This window comes from Puntigrus tetrazona, chromosome 21, assembly GCF_018831695.1.
Source record: "Puntigrus tetrazona isolate hp1 chromosome 21, ASM1883169v1, whole genome shotgun sequence".
In the NCBI taxonomy this organism is placed as follows: Eukaryota; Metazoa; Chordata; class Actinopteri; order Cypriniformes; family Cyprinidae; genus Puntigrus; species Puntigrus tetrazona.
The window spans coordinates 17,346,022-17,369,802 of record NC_056719.1 but is presented as its reverse complement, the minus strand read 5'-3'; the positions used below and the strand labels follow the sequence as shown (position 1 = coordinate 17,369,802).

Sequence of the window (23,781 nt, the reverse complement as noted above, 5' to 3'; positions counted from 1 at the left end):
AGAATAAATATGTGTATAATAAATGACTAATATTCAAGTAACTTGCTAAAAAGCAAAAAATAAAGTATTACCTTGTGCATTTATTATGCATGTACTTGTATATATTTACATGCATATATGTGTATTCATATAATTGATATTATCTATAAATATATATATAAATATATATATATATATATATATATATATATATATATATATATATATATATATATATAAATATATATATAATATAATAAATAAATATATATATATTTTTTAAAAATATATATATATATAAATATATATATAAATAAATAAATATATATATATATGTATGTGTGTGTGTGTGTGTGTGTGCGTGCATATTAAATATAAACAATACATGCACATATAAGGTTTCTTTTGGACTTCTTATGCACTGCACGATCTCAAGAGTGACCCCAGTTATGATCTTAATACTCATCTATGTATTATTTTGCAGTGGCGAGTCGCTCATCCTGTCGGAAAAACATCCTCATTCATGCTTACTCCTCGTTTTGTTCCTCGGCCACCGATTCGTGATTTCTTTCACAGGCCGAACGTCATAATCAGGGCTCCCGGAGCTTCCCGAGGCGTCACGAGGAGACTTATCGTACACGCACCTTTCCTTCACAGCTCCGCTGCCGGCAGTTAGCATGATGATAATTACAGCATCACAACAGAGCGGCAGCCTCAGATGAAAGAGACCGGAGCCTCCGCCAGCCGAGGTGAGGCAGACGGGAACTGTTGGTGGTAATGCCTCTGGGAACGGCAGTGTGTGTGTGTGTGTGTGTGTGTGTGAGGAAGTGTCATTGGACGGCTCTTTACTAATGGCTACAACATCAAAGGCTGGAGCCTGAAGACGGACGGGGGGGAAGTGTGAGGCTAACACCTAACACCGAGAAACAGCCAAGTTTTAACCCCGAGCTCCGTCCGTACGCTCAGCTTATCAGAAACATCAAACATCACTCCACGTCTCCTGAATAAGTGCACTGGAAAAAGCGAGCTTTTCTTTAAATAACTCACATAATATCGATGAAAACGAGGCCTGCAGCTGTTTGTGATTCATGCGACCTCTCTAGGATGCTAGTTTTAGCGGTGACTAGCGCATTACTAACATCACAACTTGTTTCACAACATTAGTTAAGCTAACATGAACGAACAAAGATGAAGAAATACTGTAATAAATGTGCTGTTCTGCGTTGGTTCTTGTTAGTTAATGAATTAACTCATCTTAAAAGGTTTTTTTATTAAAATATTTGCATTCAACTAAATATTGGAGCCTGGAAAAAAATAGAAACTTTTTTTTTTTTTACTCAATACATACGCAAAATATTTTAGAACTTTTAGAATTACTTTTAGAATATTTAAAAAAATTTTTTTTTTTTACACAATTTATGCCAAATAAAATGTTTTTTAGTTAAGCTGATTTTATATCAAATAAAATATTTTTGAGCTATTTTATTCGGCATTATATTTATTTCATCTTCACAAGTATTTACAAAACGTTAATAACTAATAAATAAAATATTGGAAACATCAAAATATGGAGCGTTTATTCCCTATTAACTATGACTGTTCCCTTAATAATTCTTTTGACGCTTATTAATAAGTTTAGGTATTGTGTATGATTAGGGATGTAGAATAAGGCATTAATATCTGCCTAGTTGGCACTAATAAAGGAATAATATTCAAGTAATATTCATGCAAATAAGCAACTGGTTAAGATAAAGCGTTACTAAAATATTTATAGAGTAGTCTTAAAATATTTGGCATTCAATTCTATTTTAGTTCAATGCTTGCCAGTACATTCACCATATTTCTAAGGCATTACGAGTAATTATTAAATTACATAAAAAAGTGCATTTAATATCGATTTAAGCTAAAACTCATTTAATAGGAAAACATTCGGTGCACAATTCTGTTCTTTTGTAGTAATGATTACAAATAAAAAGCATGCTGAAGTGCGTCGCTCTTTCACAAAAGCCTGATCATTGATCTTAGCGCTTACTGGCCGTTTATGAGTCCATTAATGTGTTACTCTGCACGGCTATTAATTAGTCTATTTGACTTATTAATAAACGTTGGAGACGTGAGAGCGAGTTATGAGCGTGTCGGACAGAAAAGTCATGTCCAGGGGGGTCAGAAGAGGGCTGCTGTCGTTCATCACGAGGAGCGTGTTTGGAGCGTGGAAGAGACGGATCTGCTGAAATCAGAGAGCGGCGCTGCCTCAAATATGCATGGACGGGGGAAGCAGGCCCTTTCATGTAGTAATTTATTCCCTCTGATTAATTCACGCCGCTCTGCTGGATGCCACCCGCGGGGCCGGGCCCTCGTTCCCATGGCTACGGCAGCCTGTGGGGTCCGTCCTCAAACCTGAGCTCAGGGACACCTGGAGACTGGGAGCGATCCGAGCGGCGCGAGGCAGCGGCCCCTGATTTACACCTTTTTACACTCATTAAAATACTTTTGAGCCGGGCAAAACTATTTTGAAATTTATACCCAATGAATAATTTTAGAACTTATTTTGAACCTATTTATACCTAATAAAATATTTTAGAGCTTGGCTTACTCCGACAGCTTTCACGAGGATCATGGATTTGGGGACACTTTATTTTAGGGTCTCTTTACTAGTTGCATATTAGCGTGCATATTATACAATATTACCCATTAATGCCATAATTCTACTCAATTTATATCCATTTATAGCCATCATTTTTATTTATAGCCAATCATTTTCTTTTATTTATTATTTTGGAAAATTTTTACTTAAAAATATGGCTTGCCCAGTTGTCCATGGTGTACTGAATAATTATATATATATATATATATATATATATATATATATATATATATATATATATATATATATATATATATATATATATATATATATATATATATATATATATATATATTTTTTTTTGTTTTGTTATATTATTATATATTTTTACTCTTATTTATTATTATTAATTTTTTTAATTATACGCCACTAAATATTTTACAGCTTGGTAAAACTAGAAAAATACATAATTTGTATTTAAATTAGACAAATTGTAAATTGTTTATCAGTTCAGACAAGCTTGGTAAAACTAAAAACTTTTTTCACTCAATTTATATTATTAAATGGTAAAATATCATTTATACTGTTACATTTTAGAGCTTGGCAAAACTAGAAAAACGCACAATCAATTATACAAAATTAATCGATTAATACAAAAATAAAAACGTTTTTTTTTACTCCACCGGTGCTTCATAAAACATGTTAGAGCTCGGAAAAATTGTAAAAATATAAGAACGTATATACAAAACATTTTGGAGCTTTTTACTCAAAATATACCCGATAATTATTTTAAAACGGGGGTGGAGAAAACTATTTCAGAGGAACGCAAAATGACCTTCAGCGTCCAAGCTGCTCTTTTTGATATAATAAAGCGGCTATCAGTGGACACCGTCACCAGAGCCAGTGAGAGGGAGATTTTACTGAATAATAGACCGCTTTTTTCTGCCTGTATCTGATGAACGACTCATTTAAAGCGCAATGACGCACCGAACTGATTAAAAAGACGCTCAGGCCCAGCACTGGACACCAAGGAACAACCCGCAGGAAAACACGGCACAAAGCTAAAAGGTGACACATTTTGATGTTTAGTCTGAAGCTGTGACGTTCCTCGCAGACCTCAGAGATGATTCTAATTATCGGAGCTGAGCTCAAACCATCTCAGATGTGGCTGCAGATATCAATCATATGAAGCCAGAGGAAAGCGGCTCGAAGCGGCCCGGTCCTGCGGCTTCTTCATGAAGAAAATGTTTTCGGATGCTTTGTGTGTTTGCTAACCGAACTCCCGATGGAAAAGGCCCGTGTTTTTGATTTACACTGCAGCAGAAAAAACACGGCCGTCATGAGCGGGAGAGAGAGAACTTTATGTGCATAAGTATTATATATTTATATGCTTTTTAATGCCCAGCGTGTTTTTACGTATCGGTGCGCTCTGCTCAAAAAACAGCAATAACGTGAAATATTATCACAATTTCGAATGATTTTCTATTTAATACGCTTTAAGCTGTCATTTATTTCTGAGATCTTTACTCCAGTCGGATGATTTATTATCGATGCTGGAACTTTATCTGACGAATAACGGCATTTATTTACAGTAGACATCTTTTCTGACGCCACAAGTCTACTGTCGCTTTTTTTAATAAAAAAAATCATTTATTCAATTTACATCGATTTATCGACGCATAAAAGTATTAAAGAAAAATTAGCTGATCTTTTAAAGCATTTATTCATCAAATAATCCAACATTGATAATAAATCGCCGTATTTTCAGCTTAATAAATTGCATTTTAAAGCATTTTAGAATTTAAAAAACTATGTTAATTTGCAATAATAAAATAAAATTGCTACACACACACATTTATGTATGTATTCACATATATACATATAAACAAGCAGCGCTAAATTCGAATGAGGTGGGAAGCGGAAATCAAGTCATAGGAACTTTCATCTGTGACATCACTTCCTGTCACAGCATGAGATAATACATCCTGGCAAAGGATATCTGTGCGTTTGTCAGCGACAGCAGATCTGGGCTGACGTCAAACACCCACACGCTCCAAGACGCGGGCGAAAGCAGGTCAAGACGACCATCGGAGGAGCTCTCAGTAATCTCATGCTTTGGCTTCTTTTGGCCCTCATTTTTTTATTGGAAGAGACGAAATACACAAAGGGTGTCAATTCAAGGGCGCTAGTGTCGCCAAAGTAGGTCACAAATATTTCTCTATTTGAAAACAAATGACTGTCGACACGAGACGCACAAAAAAACCCCAATCACCAACATCATCTTGTTAAGGAAGTCACTGAGATAAATTAAAAGAGTGCTCCTTTGTGCAATTCTTGAAAAACTATAAACCATTCGTCCTCGAAAATATGACTTTTTCTGATTGTAACTCAAACGCACGTTATTTTCAAAAGGTCACGCTCTCGGAAAAAAAGGTACAAAAGCTATCACGAGGGCCGCAGCTTTTCAAAAGGTACCTTTAAGTATGCCTAAGTACACTAATACGTACACTTTAGGTAACAGCGTGCACCCTTAAGGTACTAATACAGACACTTTAGGTACAAAAGTATACCTTTTGAAAAGGTTCCGTCCCGGTCACAGCTTTTGTACCTTTTTTTCTGAGAGCTTGCATGATCAGTCTCTCACTTGTTCACATCCCTAGTCAGACTAATATTTGTTAAGTGTCACGTCGTGATGATTTACCTTTGAAACAACCGGATGAGTTCAATAAAGACAAGTTCGGAGGATATTTTAACTTTAAGAGGAGCTGATGATTCGAGCGCTTCTTAAAGCGACGGTTCACCTAAAAAGACACCTTGTGACGTTCGTCTTTCTTCCGCTGAACCTAAACGGAGGTATTTGGCATCGTGCTGGAAACCCAACCAGCCAGCATTTTTCAAAACATCATTCGACAGGTGCTTCTCATCTCTGTGGTCTTCTGATCAGCATCGTAGGATCTTCTCACCTGTTTCATGTCCCGGCGGGTGAGAATTCAATAACACTGCATGCAAACTAGTTCGACCGAATATCAAACACGGCGCACAAAGGACGCCAGCGCAGGAGCAGTTGTGACGCGCGCTCTAATGTGTCTGAAGAGCAGTTTGATTAAAGGAGCCTCTGAAGATCTGCTCGTGACCATTATAACACCTCCACGCATTATTCCGCCTCGCATCAATTAAAGCCTCGTCCGATTGGCTCAGGCGCGCTCTATTAGCCGGCCGCAGCCTGATGCTCTGCTCTTTAATCTCTCGTCATGTTTTTATCGACTGGAGTATTGATTTGATGTCCGGACTTTCATCTCCCGCAGCTCGGTGGGCTCGCGATATGAAGCTCCTTTAACCCTTTCATGTGGGACGCATCAGATACACGACGACAAGCGCATCTACTGTATGCAGTCTTTCGTGCCAAACATGCATCAAGCATTGCATTAGAACAACTTTAACAGTGTTTTCTCGATATTCAGATGTTTTTGCTCCATCCTACCGAAACATACATCGATGCAAAGCCTGTTTATTAATTATGCATAAATCTCGATTTTAAAAAGCCTTTGTACACATATGTGGCTATAATGGACACGCATTAATTGTTTTATAAATGCATTAAATCTTTAACAACCTATTAACAACACAGAGAGAGGAAAACAAGTTCGATTTTGTGCTTAAATACAAAATGATTACCAAAAAATGTAACAAAATGAATGCTTTAACGGTTTAACTAACGCTTTGAATGCAAACTTTACTGTTTAAATTAAAACACGGACCAAAGAACTGTGCTTTAAGAAGTTGTATTATCATTAATATAGCAACTTTTTGTGCTTTTTAGATTTGGACTTTTTAAAGCTGGTTTAATGTCATTTAAATCAAGTTGATTGTACTTAATCATTTAAGGCGGCATCGATCGAGTCGAGTTTTTAAAGCGCCTCAAATGAATCAAGTCTCGTGGGGTTTGGGCTGAAGCGACCGCAGGGGGATTGGAGAAGGATGTGGCCGAACGGTCTCGGCGAAGGAGGCATCGAGCAAATCGATCATTTGGACAAATAACACAGCGAGCCACCTCACCATGTAATTTTGGGCCAAAGCTAAGCCCCTACGGACTGCAGTCCGTTGAATCTGGATGGGACCCTCCCCTCCGCTCACCCCGTCCCGCTCCGAACGCTGCGTCCTATTTGTCCTGCGGTCGGGCGCATTGTTTGATGATGATTTGTAATGTAAATATGTGGTTTTCTGCCTCCTCCGAGCGAACCGGCTCTGGATTGGCCTTCCCCCGCATCCCATAATTACCAGCGACTTCCACGAGCGGCATCCCGGAGCCAGGACGCTAATGGAGAGCAGCTCCGAGCTGCCAGGAAACGTCCGCCTGACGTCGAGCGATTCATTGAAGGCCAAGAGCAACACGGGAAAGAGCAGAGAGCATCCGAACAAACACGTCCTCGCCGTCCTCCGCCGGAGGGACGCTTCTATATCGCGGCCGCGTTCGGCACCACGTCTTTCCGGTACTAATTTGCGAGGGTTTTCTGCATAAATACGCTATTATAAACGGCTGTGAAAAATACAGAGCCAGCGCGCGGCGTGCAGGGACATCGGGGATCGCTTTCTAAAAGCCTTGGAGGCTCGAATTATGCATTGAATATTGCATTTTAGAATTAAACGAAAAATGCTGCAAATTTTTTCCATGGACATTATCCATTTAATTCAGCCTTCTTTATTACTATATTACGCACACATATATATATATATAACAGGTTTATTATAATTAGATAAAATAAAGCTGACATTAAAGTCAAAATAAACATTAACTAGAATAGAATATATGTCTTTTTTTAATCTCAGCTAGCAGCTTTCAAGCCAACAACTTGATGTAGCCCACTAAATAAAGTTATTTATTCATATAGTTATTTTTGTCAATAATAAAAATGATATAAAAATAGATAAATAAATAATAGAGACATAAAATAAATGGCAAAAATGATAAAACTTTATATTATTATAAACTATTATTAAACACTATAAAGCATTGCGGTGATACCAAACAATGACTTCTGCATGAATTAATTTTAATTCATTTTAAAATTAAAAATCCTCGAAACATCGGAGCATAAAAACCTTCTAAATGGGCCTGAAATGAATTGATTAATTGATTTTCTGTCAGGAAAGGAAAGGGCCGCGATGAAAAAAAACGAATAGAAGTATCTTGGGAGACAAAACAACCACGAGAAAGCATTCTGAAATATCACTTTCTCAAATAAACAATATTTTTTTTCACCGTGCAAATGACACACGAAGCGAAAAACGCGGCTCCCTTGCATTTCTCCACTGACGTACACCTTAAGAGAGCTGCTACAGCGCTTGCATCTTGTTGTCTGCTTTGTTTTTCAGGTGAGGAACGAAGGCTCGGTCTGGTCTCATTTTCCATGGTAAACCACAAGATCTTACCGCACACAACTGTACTCAAACAAGCAAACACACACACACACACACACACACACACAGACCCCGGCGCACGGCGACGAGCTTTCATCAGAAAGGCAGAGCGCTCGCATGCAGAACATTTGGCTGCACGAGATATAATTAAAAGCAGGAGTCGGCATAAACGAACCGCTAGAGTGAGGCGCGGGTCTAAATCAAAAGCAAATACGCTCATAGTTTGGCTCTGACGCGTTAGTCTTTAAAGCCGGCCCGGGATGAGCTCAGCCCGCCGTAAATCTCTCTCGCGTTTGTCAGCCATCAGGCCTTTTAGACGGAATCAGCTCCGTTCGAGACAGAAATGCCAATTCTGATGCTTGCGATGTAAATCTTTATCCTTGCCTAATAGCAGATGGATATTAGCCGTCGCTCTATTTCTCCGATAAGTGTCAGATGAGATAAAGCGATGGCGTGCGTTTCAAAACGGAGCGGTTTAGATGATCAGGCATGTGGAATAGACATGTGATTAACAGGCCGAGGAGCAGCTAGTAGTGAGAATCGGTCAAAGTGTCGTCCTCGCGTTAAGATTTGACAGCAAAGAGACGCGGCGCTGAAAGGTGCACAGCTGTTAAAACGCCAGCTATTAATCGCATGCAACAGGTTTTTCTAGAAATGCTCGATCACACTTGACGTGCGTATCAAGACGCCTGAAAGAGCTTTATTAGAAACACGAGGAATGTTAACTACAGGGGCTAACATAACAGAAGAGTCAAAGAGGAATTAATAAGCTTTCCATCCATGTGCGCGTTTTGTTAGGATAAGACAATATTTGGCTGGGATACAAGTATTTGAACATCTGGAATCTGACAGTGCGTATATATGCATAATATTACTATTAAAAATGACGTTTTGATATATTTACTGCAGGATATGTTCACGCCATTTTAATATCCCAATTATTTTTTTTTTTTGCCATGCGAGAGAACTTCCACTGTGCCACAAACCAAATAATGCACGATACCCGTACGCAGAACTGTAAGAAATGAATGCACAGATAATGTGTGGCTCTGCGCATGAAGCGCGTTTTACGCGGACGCTCCCTCGCGGTCCTCCGGCCGTGAAACGGTTAAAGAAGAAAAGACTGTTTGAAAGCGGTTCGCGACAAGGTGCACCAGGTGCGCCGCGTGGTTACCAGCCTCTGTGTTTACTGCTGACTCCCTTCCGCAAGCAGGCATGTTTACTCCACACCCCTCCGCCCACAGCTCCTCCGAGCATCAGATAAGACGCAGACAAAGAGACAGAGGAGGCTCTCCTCCTGCACGCGCGCCTGCGTTGTAGTAAAAGCGCAGTTGCACGAACGCTCGCACGCGTAACCGCAGCGCGCCTCGCTCTCACCGAGACGGAGAAACCTCGCGCGAGCGCGCGCGGAGGAAAGCGAACGCGCGCGCCGTTTGAAAAGCGCGCCGCTGTCGTCGCGAGACCGCGCGACCGTTCGAGGCGGCAGAAGCGGGGGGTTTCCCCGGGAAAAAAAAACCGGGACTTCTGAGAAGAGACGCGCTTTTATGTTTGCCATTAAAACGTCTTTTTTTTTTTTTCTTCCTAGAGATCCAAGACTTCGGTCCCATAAGCGGAGGGCTATTTTTAGCAGCGAAATGCTTTCCAGTTGGCTCGACGCGATCACAAGGGGGGGAAAAACCGCACGGAAAACCACGTTCCATAACATCTGAGAGGCGGATCTGGGATGTCCCGGCTTTTAAAGCGATCGCTTTGCGGTAACGTTTCGCCTCCGGATCAAATGAACGGCTCCGTTTCCGCGGGCCGCAGGTAGAGCGCCTTCGCAACCGATCCGCTTCTGAGCCGCCTTGGGCTCGTTACTCGAAAAAGTAATTTGTTACTAGTTACGCTTTGTTTTAACGTCACGTGAATAAATACCATCGTAATTTGTTGTTAGTGCTACGGTGTATTATAGTCAAGCGTTGGGAAGTAACTAATTACATGTAACGGATTACGTCATTTAATTACAATATAAAAGTAACGTTACCGTTACTGTGGGGGAAAAAAAGAATGTTAAGGATTACAAAGAGGGTTGCATCTGATTTAACTCCCACATACAGATTTAACTGATTCCTTGACACCGGCGTACAACGTGCTTATTTAAAAACTTTTTCGTTCATGTATAGCGTGCTTTATTTTTATTGGACTCCAGTGTTTCCTGTCATAACTATGCAGATATTTGATTTCAAAAACAGTATCATAATATCAATAAAATATAAGCCTTTTTTCTTCAAAAATCATGCTTTTTAATTTGATTTATATTTTTGATGTCTTCATTGTTTTTGAAAATAATCTGTTTTTGCAAATGAATTCTTCACTTCTTGTTATTATCTGAACCACGTGTTCAACCTCAGAATGATCTCAAAGTCAGTTTGATTTTGCGGCGCTTCAAATACGAATCTTCCGCAAGTTAATATGATTCTTTAAGGTCTTCCTGAAAGGCTTGCAACACACTTTGGTTAAAATTCCTCAGTGGTCGTATAAAACCACACCCTTTTTTACTTGCCCTGTTCACAGAGACTCGTTTTGGGGCGCGTGCCTTTAAATGCTAATGAGCTCCGCTCCCCGCCCCTCGGAAGAGCAAAGGCCGTTTGCAAATAATCATAAAAAAATATAAAGGGTGATAGTTTCTTCTTCTGAAGGTGCGGCTGGATCACAAACGATGGGTACTCATCTATTCTTGAGTTTCAACTTTTTAGCAAAGCCTGCATTAAATTGGAAAACTTTGTTGTGGGCGGGGCCTGAGCAAGTATGACATCATACTGCTCCGAAAATCAACCGGGATTAAAAAAAAGAGCTATAATGCTGTAATGCTATACGCACTGCTATAATGTTATCCACGTAAAAAATTCATTCAGCATCCAATGTCTCCTTTTAAAAAATTAAAATATTATTATCGTAATTTAATTGATGAAGTCTGACCGTTATCACCGTTCAGTCCTGCTTTGCATGTTTGAAAGTGATCAACAGTTTAGAAAGTAATCAGTTACATTACTTTAATAAGTAAAGTTACGCTACATTTCCAACGTAACCTTCCCAGCACTTATTACAGTACTGTATTACAGTATTTACGACACTTTGGTAATAACTCTAGTGAACTGATAATACTGTAATAAACTCCAGTAAACTGTAGAGCGTTGTAAGATATCCTATAGTCGTAGAAAACGTAGCCCAGTGTTATGTAGAGTCAGTTCATGCAGCTATAGTTGCTATATTAGCACGACAAATGAATTTAAGTAATTTACTATAGTATAATATTTACCATAAATGACAAAAAAGTCATTTTAATGTGAGTAATGATTCAAAATTCTGCAGGCTAAATTTGTTAGCAGTGTTTTGCTCGTTCCTTAAAAATGTCATTTATTACTCATAGCTCCTCAGATCACGCTTTAACACACTATAGTGTTTTTGAAAGTGCTTGAATTCATTTCTAGAGTTGCGACCCAATACTGCACTTTTCTTGTAGTACAAACTAAAGTAAAGTACCGTATTTATTACAGTTAATCAGTTCACTCTAGTTAATTCGCTAGTTAATGGTTAGGGTTAGGATCACTTGGAAGAAATCATGCATCATTTATTGTTCTAATCATTTCAGGGACATGTGACAAAGACACCGCTTCTTTCAAAAGTTATATTATTACTTTACTCAGTTACAAAAGTAATTAGTACAGTTTACATCACTTGTCCTTCACCGCCTACCGAAAGCACTATTATATTTCATGAGGCATTTTATCAAAAGAAATAGCATAATTTTGTTTTCTTAAAGCATTTTTGAATTATAATAACAGAATTCAGGCGCATTTTAAATAGAATCTAGTAACTAAGTAACAAGCTGCTTATGGTAGCTGCGTAATAATCCTATTAGTAATTATTCACACTACTAGTTTTATCTACGGTGCTTCTAAATGGTGAAGATGTGACACTGATGTGGTCTCATGAACTCACAGATGGAGCACACTAAAGAGGGATGACGTGGTGACTAAGTAGGTCTGTCACCCATCCTGTTAACCTCTGTCCCGTAATTCATGAAAAGCAAACACACAATAACACGCGGGTGACAACAGCAAGTGAATCAGAAAGCCTTGTGCATCAAATGAACGCGCAGCCTCTTAGTGACCAGACCAACTTGACCACAAAGAGAGAGGTTGAACATTTGTTTAAATACTAGACAAGAACACTGCGAATGTGTTTCGTGGTGAATCATCGGAACAAACAATTGTATGTAATGACGTGCAAATTCCCAGCATGCCTTGCTGCTTGGGAAAAAAACATCTGGTATCTGTTGGGAGCGATCCTCACTATTAACTAGTTGCTTATTAGCATGCATATTACTAGCATATTGGCTATTTATTAGCGCGCATATTAATGTCTTATTTTGCGTGGTCGTGCCTCATTTGTGCTTCCGCTGTTTTTAGTGTTTGTCGGTTCATATCTTTCCTCAATGAACACCAACTTATCTTCACAGATCGGGGGAATACTGTGCGTGCGCCTGTAGCTTTAAGAGAATAATTCCGCTCATATCACGCGGCGGGCTTTGAAATTCAAACAAAGATCACAGAGCAAGCTTTCAGAAAAACATTTCAATTAAAATGATCTTACACTTTTTTAAAAACAATAAGTCTTCTAGACAGATCGGTGCTGCAGATCCATCAGCTTTACACATAGATTAGGCATGGATTGATTATCTTAAAGGGACAGTTCACCCAGAAACCAACATCCTGTTTCAGACATGACGTTTCGTATCGCTGATTTAACATCCATCGTATCATGACGTCATGTTTTCGCACGGTGGAATTTGGGACGGTGATACGAGAAATCTCAATGTAATCCTAGTTGTAAACAAAAATAACAAAGAAGCAAACTCTGAGACGCCTTCACCAATAAATAACCCAGTTCTTCAAATACAATAGGTTTAATTAAAATGCCGTCATACGTTGCTGTTCGATGAACATTATTCGACAGACTTGTATTTAATTAGGCTGCTGTCCCTTTAAAACTGAATGCACAGCATCTATGTGAAGATACTTCACACGATTTTGACAACTGTGTGTGCCTTTGACAGTTCAATTGGGTGAACTGATCGTGCAAGTTAACTGCGAGTTAATTGTTAACAAATTGTGATTGGCTAGTAATGTTGTTCTACGACGAGCGTGGTCACTTCTAATTATAGGCTTAACAGAACACTCGCCGTACAGAAATGCTGAAATACGGGACGAAACATGATTTTTTAAAAAATAAGTGAGCACTAGGGTTTGGCGATTTATCGATTCCGATTCAGCACCACTTTATTTTACGGTTACACCTATTAGTTGCTCATTAGCATGCATATTACTAAATCATTGCCCCTTTATTAGTGGTAATTAAGCATATATTAATGCCTTATTCTACATCTTAATCCTACACATTAACAACTACCGCACTAACTATTAAGCAGCAAAATAATAATTTATTGAGGGAAAGTCATAGTGAATAGTCAAGAAGTGTTCCTTATTCTACAGCGTTACCAAAAAATGATAAGAGCGCTTTGTGTGCACATACATTAAATAGAGCTTGTAGCTCTGAATAAAAAACTATTAGACGACTAAACAAAACCGAATGAAATGACTCAAGATTCACGTTACTTTGAACGAATCTCTTGAATGAACGATTCAAAGCCAAACACATTTTTAACAGGAATTGAAATGTAATTTTTTATAACAAGTATCCGATTCTGGAATTGCCTTTCGATTCGCAACCCTAGTCGGGACGCTAAGAACAGAGCGAAATACTAGAGAAAAAACGGGACCCTACGTCACGCAGACCTGTCCTTTACGGTCTTTGCCCGTCATAAACACACAACCAGAGCTAAAGAACAGGAACTATGAATTCTGGGACGCATGCTGAGTTTGTCCCGCAAGAGCCTGCGCTGCACTTCCCACTGCTGGGGTCAGCCAACGCCCCCAGCACCCCGAATTAGTGCCGGGCCAGACCTACTGGAGCCTCAGCAGCCACATGGGGCGGCACACATGGGTGTGATCACACGGCCTAATCCCACTCCCATCTGATACCCATCTACCAGCAGCACGACTGCCACAGCTGGGTACAGCCCAACACACACACACACACACACACGCATGCTATCACAGGAGGTTTAAGACTCTTCGTTTCCACTGAAAACAAGCGTGAGACGAGTGATTCACGAACGACCGCTCTGGACTCATCTAGGACACGGCCGCCGAGTCAACAGCAGGAATCAAACGCCGTCCTAACTAGAAGAAGCCAAACGGGAATTGTTTTATTTCGATGTGCTTTCTTAAATGCAACGTTCGGTTTGTTTTCAATAGATGCGCGAACAAAACTTCGTACTTTTGATAAGAAACCAAAGCCGCAGCCTTCACGTTAAGTTCCGCTGCAAGAAAAACAGCTGGGAGGCGTCAATAAAGCCGGCAATGTCACGCAACATCACGATGAACAGCATACTCAAAACTTGGAAGTTAGCTAAAAAATAGCAACCACTTCTAGAGAGAAACGTTTTGTTAAATACATGTAGTATATTACATCTTTGGTTAAATGGTTTGTGGTTATATGGTTGATTCTGCATCATTGTTTTTATTATTGTAATTGTGGTATATTTTATTTAATATATATATATATATATATATATATATATATATATATATAAATATATATATATATATATCATTAAATATATATTAATATGATAAATATAAATATATAAATATATAAAAAATATATATATATATCATTAATATATTTAATGATATGTATATATATATATATATCATTAAATATATAAAATATACAAATATGGAAACTTTTATACAACGTTGGTGTTAATCATATCTACAAATAAAACAGCAATTAAATTGAACCTTTAATGCCAACGTACTACTAACTGACTTAAGTTCAGAGATTGTGACAGACAAGCTATATATATATATATATATATAAAAAATTAGTATCAATATCCAGCCCTGTAGTGAGCATCGCCGGCTTGATTCGATCAGAATACTACGTGAGCGTCGTCAACACTTTCAGCGGCCAGACTTTCACTTTCAGCAGGTCACTCCAGGCTCTTCCGGGTGACTTCACACACCTGGGTGAGAACGAGGCGACACACTCTTAACAGGGTCCATCTGACTAAACACCTGCTCACATCACACACGCGTCACTGGCTGAGTCGCGGCTCGCTCCGATGACTGTCAGGAGGCTATGGTTGCCTTGAGGTGGGGGATTTTCTTTCACTTTTACTGCGCTTCAGTCGAGACAACCGTCGGGCTGATTCATTAAGAGAAAGCCCTGACGACAAAACATACAGTAGCATAAACACCGATATGAAATATGTGCCGGGCAACAGTCTAATGAAAATTCACAACGCTGATTTAAAGAAGTAGGAGTTTTCAAATAAATCCTTCTTTGCTTTTGATTCATCTGCGTTTCTACATCAAAGCTCCTTTTCCTGCACTTTATTAAAGGCAAAGCTCAGCCAAAAATGAACACTCAACGTCTCAAGACGTTTTCAAGAACGTTGGGAAACAAAGTCGCCGGTAGCCATTCACTTACATAGTATTTTTTTTTCCCCATACTATGGAAGTCAGTGGCTACCAGCGAAGGTATTTTGAAGAATGTGGGTAAGCAAACAGCTTCTGCTCCCTGTTGGCGTTGACTGGATCCATTGACCATATTATTTAGTTTCCATGTAAGTCAATGGCTACCAGCATCTGTCTGGAAAGATGTAGGTATTTTAAAGAAAGCGGACAAGCAAACAGCTGCAGCAAAGGTGTTTATTAGACATTTAGAGAAACGTGGATGTACTTGGAGTTGAGTTTTGGAGTTGCTGAACTGTTTGGTTACCGGCATTCTTCAAAATATCTTCTTTTGTGTTCAACCGAAGAACACAGGTGTGCGTAAGCGATGACGCGCTTTTTCGTTTTGGGTGAGCCGTCCATTAAAAGGTGAAGTGTCTCACGCAATCACAAAATGAGTTATCGTAGAGGAAAATTGGTTGAAACGGATGACTTTAACCTTTAACTGTCCAGACAGTACGAGGGCTGCAACATCTGCCGCACACCTCGATAAAAGTCTTCTCCGCCCGAGAAGAATTTGCTCGACAGCTCTGTCTTGGGTTTTGATCTTGCGTGGACATGTCGGAGCGGGGCGATGAGACACTTTTAAACACCTGTCCTTCTCTCGCAGCGGAACAGACACCACCGCACCAATAATTACAGCTATAAACACCTGAGGGGATCCAACGGGTTTTGATAATTTCCCAAATATTTCCGGCTCCGTAAATAGCTGTGCAGATTCGTCCGCGGGCGCTCGCTTCAAAGAGCGCTCGAGCAGGCTCTCTTATCATCGTGTGTATTTCGACGCGATTCGGTTTTCTTAAACACGAGCGAATCAGACGCCAGCGATCGCAGCCGTGTGTTGACTGTGCCTTGGGTTTTCCAAGGAGAGAAGCCCATTGTGTCCCGATTGAAGTGGCAGAATGGGTTAAAGAGCTTTTTCCTTAAAGAGGATGTAATCCAGAGCCTGTTACTTATCGCTGTCAGTCAGAGAGCTGCTCTGGATGGATTATGACACAAAGCCCATGTTCTTCTATTGTTTGCTCCAAGACTAAAGCTCATGTCGATCGGGGCCTGTTTGAGAACGCACGCTTTAACTTCAATCGAGCGCTCCGTCTTTGGGAACGAGACGCACTCGGAGTTCGAGCGACGAACATATAAAGGATTCCCGATTGCTGTGTAAAATCAACGGCTTAGCCGTGCATTGTGGGTAAAGAGATGTCCTTTACGCGCCTCTGTGTCTGAATGCAGTACACCGCTATAATCTGCTTTTTGGGGAGTTCTTGAATTTGGACGATTTTACGCTTTCCATTCAGCTGGGGTGTTTGAAAACAGCATTAAATGACCAAAAACACTCTGATTGGACCCCCGAGGAGTTTCACGGCGCACCGCTGAAGTTAAAGCACAGTTCAGCCCAAAAGAATCTAACTTCTGTGAGCTTTCTTCAAAGGAGAAGATACTGGTAACCAAACAGTTGACGGTAGCCATTGTGTCAGTAAGGAAAACTCAATGTCTACCGGCTGCTTCTTTTCTACTAACATTCTTCAAAATGTCTTCTTTTGCGCTGAACACAAGAAAGAGACTCTGAGGGAGAGTAAATGGTCACACAACGTTCCTTTCTGGCCTTCAGGAAAGACCTGGAAGATACTTCAAAGAGCGAGACATGCTTTCTTTTCACTGTATATCTGTGCACTTTACAGTCGACGATGTCGAAGTTCAAAAAACTTGATTCTATTCATAGGTGACACTTAAGTACGACTTTTCCCTCAATAAATTCTTCATTTGCGTCTTATCAATAGTTGTTAAGTTTAGGCATTGAGCAGGACTGGGGATGCAGAACAAGGCATTAATATGTGCTTAATTATGTGCTAATAAATGGCTAAAATTCCAGCGACGTGCATGCTGATAAGTGTTACCTTCATCTTACAGCTTCAGTAAAACATGTGCAAGAAACCTCTCGAACCGCTGTTACAGGCGTGCAATTACAGCTTTATAAGAAAACCTTTCCGACCACGGTACGAGCTAAAACCTGGATTTATGTCCACACAAGTCACAGCGTCATGACACAACAGCTATACGATGCCATGCAACGTTTTCGATTGGTCCGTTAATGTAAAGCACCGCCGGCTTGGGCTCATAGGCGGCGAGTGTGCGCTGATGCACATGTGTATGCACAACTGCATATTCCTCAAACGCTAACGACGACTTTAAGGTATCGTTGGACTTAAAGCAACACGTCTGATTATCTAAGTATTTTAAACTCGCCAATGCATCGCCGTACGGATGCAAAACAACCGGGGACTCTCCAGGGCCCTCTCCTCAAGTCCTCCCAAGGCTGTGGTGTAATTACAGGCCCGTCTCCAACTAACTAGACCTTCAGCGCGGTTCCCACGCACCTGGACTCCAGTGAACAAACGCTCGGGGAAGGACGGCGGCGCTGTCGTGAACTTACAGATGGAGAGACGGGTCCGTTCGGGAGATACGGCTCAGGCAGCATCAGGAACGGGTATCCAGAATACGGCGCTTTGTACATTCCACCATCTTGATGCTTGGGCACTTGAAGGGAGAAAACGAGACAGAACGGTCAAAGCTGTGAAGTCAGTGAATGCGCCAGGCGCGCGATTTCCTAAATAAGTAAATAAATAAATAAGTAACTTCCGCTATAGCGGAGCCCTCACACTGAACTGTTTAAGCCCGCCGTATTTATAGACCCCCTTGTAAATATATAATGGTGATCAATCACAGATCCCCATCAAAGCGGTTTCAGTTCTGGAGCGCGAACGACGGAAACAGATCAAGCGGGCTCGAGATAAAAACAGCTTATTTAATGATGCGGATTTCAGGTTTTCCCCCCAAAAAAGTCCATCGGTTGCGTATCAGACCCGGATGAACGTTTTCAGTTTCCCCCAAAAACCACTTCTAGCTGCCACGGACGCGTTTTCAAGCTAAAATAAGGAGCGTTTTTGTACTGGTGTTGATTCTGAGGACACTTTTGTCTCCGGATAGCCACGCGCACAGATTTGTTCCAATGAAGACGCGAACAAGCGGCTTCTTAAAAGTGAAGCAGAGTAAAAAAACAAGAAACAAAACGCGTGCGCTTTGAGAGGAGGTTTACATCATTTTGAGCACTTCTCGGGACTGTGTTTGAGTGTGTGTGTGTGTGTGTGTGTGTGTGTAGTCTCACCGTCGTCCAGATGTTCTCGTTTATCGGCGTAGATTCTCTGAACTTCCTGCTGTCCTCTTCTGATCACCTGTTCATCACAAACATACTTTATTTGACACGCACGACCACACACACGTTCACAGCATCTGCACACACACACACACACACACACACACACACGCGCGAATGCGCTGACGGGGTCTTACGGCTGAGTTTGAGTTCTGGCTGATCTCGGATTCATTGACCAGAGATGATTTGAGATCAGCCAAGTCGCTCTCCGTGAACGCGCTCTCTCGGATCTTCTCCTCGTGATCTCCTTCATCTTTAAACGCGATCATCTCATCATTCGCCCCGAGATCATCTCCCCCTCCACCGTTCAGCTGCGGCATATTCGAGCGAACTTTATTAACGCACTTTTGATTGTCGTCGTCGCTGTTTTCCGCGCTCGGAAGAGCGTTTGAGACTCGCGGGAGAGAGGAAAAGTTCTTTATGCTGTGACGATCGGCGCGACTTGAAAGTAACAAACAGCCGAGCTTTAGAACAGCGAAGATCAAAGAGACCGACGATGATTGACAGCCGAGATGAGCCGAGGGGGGGTCCGCTCTTAAAGGAACACGACGCTCTTTAGTTTCGGGGCTTTTGATGCAGGACGCGCGACGTTAAAAACTATGGTAAAAAACAAAAACAAAAAAAAACTGCAAAGAATACTTTTAAACAACATCCGCGACCCTGGACCGCAAAGTCAGCGATAAGGTTCATTGTCTGTGGAAATGAAGTTTATAAATCATTTGAAAGCTGAATAAATAAGCTTTGACTAATTTGTTACGATAAGACAATATTTGGGTGCCCCAAAAATTAAAAATCACCTTTAAAATGTTTAAAAACGTTCTTAGCAGCGCATATTGCTAATGATATTGATATATTTATGGTAGAAAATTGACAAAATAGTTTTACTTAATACCCTAATGATTTCTGGCATAAAAGAAACATCAATAGTTCTGACCCATACAGATTATTGTTGGCTATTGATGCAAACATAGCTGTGCTGCTGAGGACTGCTTTTGTGCTCCAGGTGAAACTATATCAAGTCAAACCATGTCAGTTAAACTGAAATATAAAGTGTAGAGTTCTCTTATTCTGTTAACTGGCAAACAATACAGCAGCAGGGGTCAAGGAGGTTAACGTGTTGAAGTACACAAACCAGCATTGTTGGGCATTGACTAGCTATGTAACTATTGTAATAAATGTAACTGTAATCGGTTACAAAATGTGTGATTAAATTACAGTAACGGAAAAAGTTACCGATCAAAAAGGCTTGATTTAACTGACTAGCTTTTTATTTAATAGCTTTGCACGGATTTTATTTCCAAAACAGTAACATAGCTACTAAACTTGTGTGTGTGTGTGTGTGTGTGTGTGTGTAAATCTGTATTTAACCTCAGAATGACCTAAAAGTAAAAAGAGGTGCTAAAGTCTGATTTTGTGGTGGACGTGCTTTGAAATGAAACGATAGGATTGTGAAAGTTACAGTAATCGGTGATGAGTGCTCAAAACGATTACCGATTAAAAAACACGTTTATTAGAAATGCATAAAAATGACCACCTTCATAAAGTAATCGACAGAGCCGTATTGCTTATTACATTTTAGTTTGGGTTACTTGTAATCTGTAACCTATTACATTTCCAAACACTGCAAACAATAAACCATGAGGAAGATCACACAGGTTTTTGCATGTGTTAAAAAAAAATAAATATATATATTTATACATACATGCATGCATAAAGTGCTGGACGATTGGTAGTCTGTTACTACAGTTACATAACAAAAAAGTTACATGAGTTACATGACAAAAATTGTAAAATTGTAACTACTACTAGATTACTTTTAACCTAACATCACATTGATTTAAATAGGATTCTACAACATTGATACAAAATACAAAGTGCAAGATTTATTTTTTGTTGTTATTAATCATATTTAAGCGCATTAAACGTCATGTTACGCCAAGGTTACGTCAAACTGGAGTTTATGAAGAAACTGCAACAGGTACACGAATAAGCTAATAATTAATTAAATCATTAATCATAAAAAAGCTGCCCGAAAAGCCATTAGGTCTAATACTAGGCGACTACGTGAACTAAAACGGCCTGCTAAATACAGTAACGGCGTAGAAAACAGTAACACGAAGAGAGCCATGCAAAATGACTTTCTTAAATGACACACTTGTGGAATTGTTTTGGTGTAAATCACCTTCTTGCGCATATTTTTTAGTGTTTTGAGTTTTAATTGAAAAAAAAAGCGATGCCTTCCCGTGCTGTGCAATAATATTTGAGTGCGTTTTCTGTCATGAACTACAGCTGGGAATAAGAATTAAATACAAACAAAAATGTGTCTGGTATTTGCATAAGGCTGCATATTTATACAATATCTTCCATGCATATTAATAAATGGATTAAAAATGGCCTGTTTAATGCATGCAAATCTAAATTATAAATGAGACCTTGTTTATTTGCCTTGATTAAATATAGACAGCTGCTTATCATGGAAGCGGTTTTTCGACATCATTTTCCTAATGATTTCTCAATGTTTTCCTATATTTTTCCATCCTCAGCTCGTATTTGCACGCCGTCAGACAGATTTTTACTCTTTGTTGGCGCCGAGTAAGTCGGGGTTACGCTCTAGTGTCAGATTTAGGGGCTGTTCCAGATCCGGCCGAGACCATTTCTTTCTCTTGAGCGTTCGTCTTTTGTGTGACTTTAAATGTCAGAGTGTATTTTACCATGTTCTAAGCCACAGGGGCAGGAAACGCAGAGGTAACACGTTGAGCTCTTAGAGAGCAAAAGCTTTTGTTCTGAGTTTTTCAGTTACCTGAAGTTAACCTCATGTTTGCTGAAAATGCTTGTCAGTGTTGCCGTACTGGTCTAAAATCAGCTAACTTTGCTCAAAAAGGGCTGTAAAAACTCATATCATTTATAAATAAATAAATATATATATATATATATATATATATATATATATATATATATATATATATATATATATTATTTTATTTATTTATTTATTTTTTGTTATGTTATACTGTTTACAATTATTGAATTGAACCTTTTCATCAACTTTTATTTTAATTTGCAGCACAGTTTTTTTCTTAGGCCTCGTATTGTTCACGTCTTCAAAGTTATCCACGAATAATGCCTTTTCACTCACAAACCGAGTCAAGTTAAAAAAAAAAAGAAGAGAAAGAAAATAAAAAAGAAAGAATTGCTAAACCTGCGCTAACTGAAAGAAAGTAGTGCTTTCAAACAAATAATTGTGATTAATCGCAAAATAAATGATGTTTACATAATATATGTGTGTTGTATGCCTATAAATACAAACACATGCATGCATATATATATATATATATATATATATATATATATATATATATATATATATATATATATATATATATATATATTTAAGAAAAATATGGGTAACACTTTATTATACTATTACATCTATCAGCTGCTTATTAGCATGCATATTTAGTAGAATATTAGCTACGTATTAGTGCTAATTAAGCACATATTATTGCATAATTGCATAACTTTAACTTAAACTTTAACAACTACCTTAACTATTAACAGGTTATAAAATATACATACGTGTGTATTTATATATGCACAATACATATACGCAGCACACACACATATATCATGTAAACAAAAGCTTTTTTCCTCATATTAATCAGTTAAGGGCACTAAAAGAAGCAAGCTGCTGAAAAGGCTGAAGCCAATATTTGGCTATAATATTGCATAACCAGGGATTTTCAACTTTTCGGAGATGGTGCAATGGAAAAGGACAGTGAGAAATGACTATACTCCCCACACGGGGACGGCTTTGGTAGGTGACACATTTGGCAAAGCCTAGAAATAAAACAAGAGAAGAAGAGTAAAGAGCCGTTCGGGAGCCGCGTTCCTCCGACTCGTTTCTGAAGCTTTGATGGTTTCGAGGATAAATGCAGTTCCTAAAAATTACATACTGCGCTTCCTAAATAATCCCCAGGCACATTTAAGTAGCAAACTAATTAAATCACATCCTATAACTGAGGTCGAGCCACATCCAAAGGATCGCTCGTGTGTGTTTTATTGGCCGCGCCCTTGGAGAGACGCGCGCGAGGCCGGTGCTGGGCATCTCCATCCCGGCGCGCAGCTCGGCTCGGAGACCTGTTGTTGTAGTCTCTCTCTCTCTCTCTGCGTCTCTGGCAGGAAACAAAGGGGCTTGTTAATGCAGAGACTTGCCTGAGCCTTTGATGTGAAGCGCAGCCATTCAAGCCTCCGCGCTTCACACACACGCGCGCGCGCGCCCGAGACCTGCACCGACATACGACGCGCAGCACGCGCTCCTCTGCACACGCGTGCATAACACATTAATGAAAACGCGCAATCTCTCCGCCTCCTGCCTGTAAACCGACTCGGGGCTTCTATTTTAAGATGCGCGAGATTCGATCGCGCAGAAAAACGCGGCGCGCTGCTGCAGTTCACCTCAGTGGAAAGTTCAGTTTATAAATGTTACTTCGCGAGCATTAGCAGCACCAGTTCGGCTGCTTTTACAGAAAAAAAAAAAAAAAACTGTTTTCCGCGCAAACCACAACTTATTTTCCATCAGCTTCGCGAGGAGATATACACTGGTTAACTCTCGGGGCTCACGTGCACGACTAAATCTGCTTGATTTCACTAAAAAATAAAACAATGAAAGAAAATGAAAAATGCATTTGCTTAGCTTTGCTCCTCTGCTTGTTTGCCTTCAGGATCAAGGCATCACTTTTTTTACTATTAAATATAACATTTCTCTCAACAAATGTAATAATTAGCAGGGATGTAGAATAAGGTCATGTGCAATAAAGCATTAATACGTGCTTAATTACTAATAAATAGCTAATGCTCTAGTCATATGCGTGCTAATAAGCAACTAGTAAATAAAGAACTACAGTAGCAGTCCTCAGAGTATTAACAGATCTTCTAACACTTTATTTTGAGGAGTTCAGAAACCTTAC

The 23,781-nt window shown here is 39.6% G+C and overlaps 1 protein-coding gene across 10 annotated transcripts in view; it reads right to left on the bottom strand.

Moving 5' to 3' along the window:
- The window catches only part of tcf7 (transcription factor 7), a 47,054-nt gene extending 27,754 nt beyond the window's left edge, over positions 1 to 19,300 (bottom strand). For 4 of the 10 annotated variants that reach the window (XM_043221104.1, XM_043221106.1, XM_043221107.1 and 1 more), the window contains exons 1-3: positions 18,952 to 19,298; positions 18,767 to 18,833; positions 18,035 to 18,138 (exon numbers count right to left, since the gene is read on the bottom strand). In XM_043221104.1, coding sequence (XP_043077039.1) covers positions 18,035 to 18,138; positions 18,767 to 18,833; positions 18,952 to 19,134 — 354 coding nt within the window. In that variant the 5' untranslated portion in view covers positions 19,135 to 19,298. Of the gene's footprint in view, positions 1 to 18,034; positions 18,139 to 18,766; positions 18,834 to 18,951 lie in introns of all 10 variants that reach the window. The other 6 variants (XM_043221103.1, XM_043221105.1, XM_043221110.1 and 3 more) reach the window with 4 other exon arrangements.
- Positions 19,301 to 23,781: the final 4,481 nt, after the last annotated feature.